Source organism: Aquarana catesbeiana, linkage group LG09, assembly GCF_042186555.1.
Source record: "Aquarana catesbeiana isolate 2022-GZ linkage group LG09, ASM4218655v1, whole genome shotgun sequence".
Lineage (NCBI taxonomy): Eukaryota > Metazoa > Chordata > Amphibia > Anura > Ranidae > Aquarana > Aquarana catesbeiana.
The window spans coordinates 90,654,239-90,663,243 of NC_133332.1; the positions used below are offsets into that span (position 1 = coordinate 90,654,239).

The 9,005-nt window shown below is 40.9% G+C and overlaps 1 protein-coding gene across 2 annotated transcripts in view; it reads left to right on the forward strand.

The window, feature by feature from the left end:
- Window positions 1-5,559, forward strand: part of LOC141107906 (suppressor APC domain-containing protein 2-like) — a 30,765-nt gene extending 25,206 nt beyond the window's left edge. For both annotated transcript variants that reach the window (XM_073598966.1, XM_073598967.1), the window contains 2 exons: window positions 2,451-2,534; window positions 4,949-5,559. In XM_073598966.1, the coding sequence (XP_073455067.1) occupies window positions 2,451-2,534; window positions 4,949-5,053 (189 nt within the window). In that variant the 3' untranslated portion in view covers window positions 5,054-5,559. The remainder of the gene's footprint in view (window positions 1-2,450; window positions 2,535-4,948) is intronic.
- Window positions 5,560-9,005: the final 3,446 nt, after the last annotated feature.

Below are 9,005 nucleotides of genomic sequence, written 5' to 3' on the forward strand. Positions count from 1 at the left end.
AACAGGGTGTTATATAATAATAGTTATTCAGTTATTTAGCAATAATAACAATTCAATAATAACAATAACAATAATTTGTGAAATATACTAATCACTGTGTATAACAAATTAGTGCTTGTGCCTGTAATTTAGTGCTACTGGTTTAAAATGGAGCTATCAATAAAATTGACATATTGATTGCATGATTCAACAGACCATGTGTCAGCAGTAGAAAGGTAAAATGACTAGAAAAGTACTTTCTAGTCATGAACAAATACTCAGTTCTCATAATTCCATAAAACCACCAATAATATTGTTGCGGTTTTATGTTATTAGAGAAATCTAAAAGTCAATTATTTTCAGGCAGACTCTGTCTGGTAGTCTTGCAGCGAGATACCAGGACCAGCACGACCTGCATGTGTATTGAGCAAAATATGACTGCCTGCAAAATCAAAATATAATTACAAAGTATACACAGAGAAAAGGTTGTTAGGACTTTAAAGGAACTTTAATAAAGCCCTATACATCCCCTTAGTACAAGTAGCTTGAGCTTATACTTATCTACAGCAATTTAGCAATTATACCACTGATATGTACCTGGCCAGCTCTCTTATATTCTGCCCATGCGTGTTGTTGCCCCATTCATTATTATGGGTAGCCTTACTCATAGTGGCCTCCAGTGATTGCTCAGAGAATGGCTGTCCCCATAGGAATGAGACCGTTCAGGTCCATGTGGGGGGCAAAATCACTGAATTGGGACTGAAGGCAAGCATAAGTCCAGGCTGTCTGCACTTTTATTTAAGGACAACTTAAGCCAAAGTGAAGTTCTCCTTTAAAAAGACCCTGTCAGACACCCAGTCACCATCATATTCCACGTTTACTAGATTTAGCTCTAGTTTCGCAACCAGGGCTTCATGGAGCCCTGGAGATCCTCCAGAGGTTGTTAGAGGTTTCTTGAGGAATGAGCAATTTCTGTCTCTCAGATAAGTTTCCACTGACAACATTGATCCTTTTAGCAATCTGTAAGGGGACAATTCTTCCCAATGACCACAAGTGTAAGGAGCATTCTTCCCACTGACCATCACACTAATACATCATGAGTTGTAGATATAGTAATTATTATCAGGGTTCCCCAAGACTGGAAAGTTATTTCAGGGGTTCATCTATGTTGAAAAGGTTTGTGAAAAGCTGCTCTAGTCCATTTCTGTGTTTTGATTAATTTAAAGGGAATGGTAAAGTATCTGAAGGCTTATAGGGCGTACACAAGGTCGGACTTTGTTCGGACATTCCAACAACAAAATCCTAGGATTTTTTCCGACGGATGTTGGCTCAAACTTGTCTTGCATACACACAGTCACACAAAGTTGTCGGAAAATCCAATTGTTCTAAACGCGGTGACGTAAAACACGTACGTCGGGACTATAAACGGGGCAGTGGCCAATAGCTTTCATCTCTTTATTTATTCTGAGCATGCGTGGCACTTTGTCCATCGGATTTGTGTACACACGATCGGAATTTCCGACAACGGATTTTGTTGTCGAAAAATTTTATCTCCTGCTCTCCAACTTTGTGTGTCGGAAAATCCGAGGGAAAATGTCCGATGGAGCCCACACACGGTCGGAATTTCCGACAACATGCTCCGATCGGACATTTTCCATCGGAAAATGCGACCGTGTGTACGGGGCATTAGACTGCCCCATCTCTGCTTCTATTGTGTGTGCTGTTCCTTCAGGGTAAAAATGATAGAGTATTTGCCTCTGGGGATACAGTTCTGTGGAGCTTTGCTTGTAGATATCACAATTTCTAAGAGCATGCTATCATACTGTATGTTAGGGTCAGTTTACAAATGTATAACCGTGTTGCCAAAGCAGCTTGTTTTATTATCTGTTGTGTTATGTATTGGTATGTTCCACTTTATCACTCCCCCTCTTGTTTCTGGCTAGTTTGTACCCCCTAGTTTTCCTCTTGATGCTGGTAGGCAGTCTAATTCTTTTCCATGCAAAGCAAGGAATCTGATTTGTCTTTTTTACCTACAACTACAAGATAAAATGAATTTCATCCCCTTTATGTGCCAAACTGGATTAAACTACATTGGGGTTTACTTCTGTGTTTTCTTGGTGAGTTGAACTGCCTGTGGATCTTTGTAAGTCAGTAAGGTGATATATTTTCTAGGAAGGTGCATATAGTGACATTTCAGACAGAAATAATAATCGATGTGTTATTTTCTATAAGGGGTTGGCAAGGTAAAGTATCAGTAATATTTGCTGTCCATAATGGTAATTTAGCAAATAACGCATGCATCTTAGTGTTGTGAATAAGCCTGTATTTTTTTATTCCATCATGTACTGGTCTGACGTCAGGAAAATTCATAGGTTATACAAACAATGTATCTATTATAATTTGTGATATGAGTTTTGGCAATAGTGTATGTCCCTCATCCATTTCTTGATGTGTCTTCTCTATCCATTAAGGGCCATCGGCGGCAGTCCCCATACAGCAATAAACATTCGGATACCATCGCCTCACTACGATATCAAAACCAGCTGCTAACACGGGTGAGTATGATGTGTGAGGATGTCAGTGAAGTCATTGGAAGTGGAAATACTGGGAAAACTCTGCAACTGAAGTCAGCAATCTCAGTTTTACGTTATCTATATGGCAGTCAGATTCAGCTACAGTATCTCACAAAACTGAGTACACCCCTCACATTTTTGTAAATATTTTATTATATCTTTTAATGTGACAACACTGAAGAAATGACACTTTGCTACAATGTAAAGTAATGAGTGTACAGCTTGTACAACAGTGTAAATTTGTTGTCCCCTCAAAATAACTCAACACACAACCATTAATGTCTAAACTGCTGGCAACAAAAGTGAGTACACCCCTAAGTGAAAATGTCCAAATTGGGCCCAAAGTGTAAATATTTTGTGTGTCCACCATTATTTTCGAGCACTGCCTTAACCCTCTTGGGCATGGAGTTCACCAGAGCTTCACAGGTTCCCACTGGAGTCCTCTTCCACTCCTCCATGACGACATCACGGAACTGGTGGATGTTGGAGACCTTGCGCTCCTCCAACTTCCATTTGAGGATGCACCACAGATGCTCAATAGGGTTTAGGTCTGGAGACATGCTTGGCCAGTCCATCACCTTTACCCTCAGCTTCTTGGCATTCATGGTTCCCTTAATGAAACACACAGATGTGAATGGAGCCTCATTGTTCTTGTGTAAACACAAATTCACTTTCAGGCCCCACCCCTGCCTAAAGTAGTGGAAGCGCATATTTTTCGGCTCGCTTTTCCAGTGACACACATTGTCTTCAATGGGCTGCGCTACCCATGGCAAAGTAGCTCATGGGACATTTTGGTGTGGTGTGAGCGGCACGTTTTTTACTGCATTTGTCACCTGTTTTTTCATGTGGCAAAATGTGTGTTTGCTTCTGTGTTTGGTGTGCCGTTAACAATTAATGACACTAAAAGCACATCTAGGTAATTTTAGGTATATAAATGTGGCCATACACTGTACAATCTCCTTTAGTATTAGCAAAATTATATAATCGGAGGACACACCATCTATCTGATCACTCTGTATCCAATCAGGCAGACTCTTGCACTACATCAGGGGTGTCCCGCGGGCTACATGTGGCCCCAGGGAGTTTAGCATATAGCCTGAACCCATCTGAAGGGACCCTGGGGAAGCCAGGCAATTGTACATGTGGAGAAATGCCTGGGGTGCTGTGAAAACTTAGTTGATGGGTGAAGGTGTGCTAATGAGGTCAGCTGGTAAACTTCTTCCTGTGTCTTACTGGTTCCTCTGTGTATATACCAAGGAGTCTCTGAAACTTTCTAGGAAATATAGAGGTCATGAATCTACACTGCTTTGTCCTTCAATTAACATTGGTGAATACGAAAAGTATGCATATGCATTAAATTATGGATCCTTATATTAGGACATAAAATTGCATGTGCAATCACTGACATCAGAGTATTTATGCCAGGTGTCACTGACAGCTTTGCACTGTTGTTCATCAATGTCTACAGTCTATGGGTGGTGTTACTGTTTTTAGAAATACAGGGAAAATTGATTAATGCACAGACCAGCCCTTCTGGCAATTGTCAGAATTGCCAGCTTGCCAAGCAGGTTTTGTTTGTAGCTGGAAGAGAGGGCCGACAGGCAGAATAGATATGGCATGCTAAACCAGATCAGAACACATATTCATTAGCACACCATGGATCTTCTTTGCAATCCAAAACTTTTAGCCTGGATCCACACTGTAGCGAACACAGACATCACACTGTGGTGCCGATCACATGCGATATCTGTGCAATGCGAGTTTAGCCATACAGTTTGTATGGCTGAACTCGCATTGGACTCCCACAAAATAGGTGCAGGGACTTTTTTTTTTTTTAAAGCACCGGAATCAGATCGCATGGTTATTCTCACCCATGCGATCCGATTCCTGTCCGAATCCACAGTTCGCACTGCGATCTGTAAACTGATCTGGGGGTGTCATTAACATTGTATTGACACCCGCACCGGTTCACAGAAGGCAGTGTGAACTGCCTGCGGGAGAGATGCGATGCGGGAACCGGCGCTGGAATCGCACTGGTTCCCGCATCGCTACACTGTGAACCCAGGCTCATTGCAGAAAGATCACATCACAAAAGAATCAGTGCAATGTTTCAGAGCTGCACAGGACCCCTTCATCACATGCTTGACGAAGGGGTCCTGTGTGGCTCCAAAACGTTGCACTGATTCTTTTGTGATGTAACCTCTGCAATAAAAGTTTTGGACTGCAATTGAAGATCCATAGTGTGCTGGTGAATATGTGTACTGATTTGTGATATATCCAGTGTCCAGCTGGTAATCGCTACAGCACCCTCTACAGATGAGCCTGTAATCCAGGAACGTGTGCAATGGGAATATAGACAAGACTGCATCATAAACCAGATCTTTGTGTTTTTCCAGGAGATTACGGTACAGAATGAGAGAATGTGGAAGCTGCAGAGAGAGAATGAAGCACTATACAGAGAACTGGAGGAGCGTCATCTAAAAAGAGCCACTTTCATCTAATGCCTTGTCTTACATAGCCTCCTCGTGGCATGAAACATTTTTTTTTCTCAGAGGGCATCAGAAAAAATACTGCAAAAAGCCAGAATCTATGGGAAATGTCATGTTGGAAGAACAGTCTGGGTACATTATACATGATGTAGTTGGAGAATAACAAGCAGAGCAGAGATCTAGGTGGCCCTTGGTTCGACACGTCTTCCAACTTTTTCATGTTGTGTGGTTGGTCTCTCCCTACTGGACAAAGAAACCTCTACGCATCACCTTTAGAACATAAAGCACATAGATTACATCTTGTATGGGTGAAGACCTGCAAAGCATTGCTGAGTCTGTTGTGTTATGGACTTGTGATGTTCACAGCTCTGCACAGTGTTAAGCTCTCAAATGACTTATCTTCACTAGTGACCACAATAACAGAACGGTATGGAGTTAATACTTCCTTGCTGTACAGGCACTTACTGGATATTACCTCAATGCGACACTCATTAAAGAATATGCCTTTTTTTGACCAATGACCTGTTGAGTTTCTTAGACTATCTTAAGACGCAGATATATGCAGTTGTTAAGAGAAACTACCCAGTTTTAAAACTGTGTGGTCTTCAGACATGTGGCATTAGCAGTGGAGGGTGCCTTTAGCAGCATATTTTTATTTTTAAAAAAAATTTAATTTAAAATACCGTATGGGTACAGATCTTCTTTAAAGCTGAACTCCAGGCAGATTTAATGAAAATACCAATTAACGCAGTCATGTTTTTATTTAACCACTTGACCTCCAGAAGATTTCACCCCCTTTGTGACCAGGCCATTTTCTGTGATACGGCACTGAATTAATTTAAATGACAATTGCGTGGTCGTGCAACGCTGTGCCCAAATAAAATGTATGTCTTTTTATCCCACAAATACAGCTTTCTTTTGGTGGTTTTTGATCACCTCTGCGTTAATATTTTTGCACTATAAAAAAAAAAAAAAAAAAAGACCAACAATTTTGAAAAAAAAAAAAAAACAAATAATATTTTTAAGTTTGTTATAAAACCTATCCAATTAAAAAAAAACAAAAAAAAAACGTCTTCATAAATTTAGGCCAATATGTATTCTGCTACATATTTTTGGGGAAAAAAAATCCCAATTGGGTATATTGATTGGTTTGCGCAAAAGTTAGAGTCTCCAAACTATGGGATTTTTTTTTTTTTTTTTTTTTTTGCTTGTAATGCTGGCAGACATTCAGACACTAACTGACACTCTTTGGGGACCAGTGACACTAATACAGTGATCACTGATCAACTATACACTGTCACTGTACTAATGAAACTGGCTGGGAAGGGGTTAATATCAGGGGCGATCAAAAGGGTTAACTGCGTGCCTAGCCTGTGGTTTTTCTACAGTGTTGGAGGGGCTTTTACTAGGGGAAGACATGGATCCATGTCCCTGCTTTGCAGAGACACAGGATCTCATGCCTTTCCTCCTGTCAGAACGTTGATCTGCCTCATTTACATAGGCAGACCACTGTTCTGCCTTTCTGCTGGATGATCACAGGTGCCGGCAGACATTGAGTCTGCGGGAAACCCACCAGTGGGCTCCCGCTAAATAGGAAAAAGCCATTGCCGGCAGCGCGCCCCCCTACCTGGAAGAGCTGGATATTTTATATATATATATATATATATATATATATACACACACACACACACATACACACATATACATAGATACACGTACGTCGGGACTATAAACGGGGCAGTAGCCAATAGCTTTCATCTCTTAATTTATTCTGAGCATGCGGATTTTGTTGTCAGATAATTTTATATCCTGCTCTCAAACTTTGTGTGTCGGAAATTCCGATGGAGCCCACACACGGTCGGAATTTCCGACAACAAGCTCCAATCGCACATTTTCTGTCAGAAAGTCCAACCGTGTGTACAGGGCATAAGTCCTCTGCCAAGCAGCTGCCCTGTTTGTTGCATTGTAAACACAGAAGGTTGGCCACTGGGCATGGGTGCCATTCAGAGATTGCTTTGCATTACTGAGAAATTTTAAAGTATTCTTTAAATGGATGAAGTGGAGAGTGTGATGTCACTGCCTCGCCTCTCAGCCTACTCCAATCAGAGAAAACTTTGCATCCATTAAGAAAATGCAAAGCAATCTCTGAATGGAGCCTGTGCCGTGCAGGCAACACTTGTGTTCACAATGCAGCAGGGCAGCTGCTCAACACGGGACCCAGAAGCAAATGGAGATCACTGTATTAACAATGCCTACTAGAATGATTTCCAGCTTCTAGAGGGGAGGGATCCCACAGGTATGGTATATGCATAGTTACATTGGTCCAGGCTGAACCAATGTAACTACCGTACTATAAAAAAAACAAAAAAAAAAAAGAAGAACAAACATTACTAGAATTCTTCTTTAATCGATTGTTTTGTCCCTGGAAGCCAGCACTCTCCTTTTCACCCAAATGCCCCAGGTTGTGGGTGGTCCTTCACGATCCTCGCTTAGTCCCCGTTTACATTGGCACAATTTTACATGCAATTTGCCACCAATTGGTGCTATGCTGACTTTGCGACACCTCATCGATTTCCAAAAGTAGGTACTGCACTACTTATGGAGAGTTTGGGGGAGATTTCAATAGACATCAGTGAATGAACCCGCACAGGTGTCTTTCAAATCATTTTGTTTATATAGTGAGGGGCGCTAATATAATGAGCAAAATTGCATAAATAGTGATGATAAAATGAGCAACCAGGTGATATGTGAAAATCCTATATTCTATAGGTTCCAAAGAGGCGAGATTTCCAATCGTGCTGTTCCTACAAAGAAATATAAATAGAAGTGTCCTGTGACAAAAACCTTATAAAAATAATTTTTCTAAACAAAAGTCATACAAGTACATAAAAAAGTCCATGTGCAAGTAATTACTATATATAAGTTCCGATACAAGTAACATAAACGTGAATTCTTCACGGTAAAAAGTAAAGTTCCATATATCAAATAAATGTGAGATGTCTTGCTGGGTTGATAGATAGAACACCTTCACCAGCTGTAATATACACCCAATGTGCTCAGTATATGGATGTCCGCTTACCAGATGCTGTTGACCTTTTTAATTAAAAAATAGGTCAATATGAGCCTTTGGCAAGATATGGCTTGCCGCCATGGTGTGGATAAGCCTTATAGGTATCTGGTCCTCTCCCCCAGTATCACGTCAGAAAGTATAAAAAGGGGACAAAGAAAACTGGAATAGTGTAACCCCGTTTATTTAAAAGGTATTAAAAACAAAAAGCCAATTGGCTGCTTACATAAAAAGTGCCCTCGCCCGGCACTGAGGCTGTGATGCTTGTAATGGGTCTTAGTTGTTGTTCCGCTCTGCGCGTGGCGACTGGCGTGCACTCCACCATCCGCCGCCGACAACCACAGTAACCAGAGATTCTGGGAATGCGTAACCAGGCACGCCTCGACGTACGTTTCGATATCTGTCTTCAGGAGGCGTCTCCTTTGCCAGTAATCCATCCTCCAGCACAAAATTAATCAGCCGATTGGACTGTAAGATTTACTTTGAGTTGACCTTTTGTTTCATTAGATCTTTATCGAACTACCGAATCATGTCGAATTCATTCATTATATTCGCTATAAATTTTTTTTGTATTAGTTGAAATTCGTTATTTTTTTTTATTCGGACGCATCCGAATGTCCGAAAGATGCAAAATGCAGTTGAATTTCGATTCATTACGAAACGATTTGCACATGTCTAACGTCTACTACAGTGATTTTCAGCTTCTAGAGGGACCCCATAGGTATGGTACTTGCAGAATTAAGGTGATATTAAAGTGGGGTTCCACCCAAATTTTGAACAATATCTGTATGTATTCTCTTCCTTGCCTAGATGCTGACATGCCGTTTAAAAAAATTTAAATCGCCGTAATTACCTTTTATTTTTCTATTCTTCTTTGCACTTCCTGGTTCTCCTCCC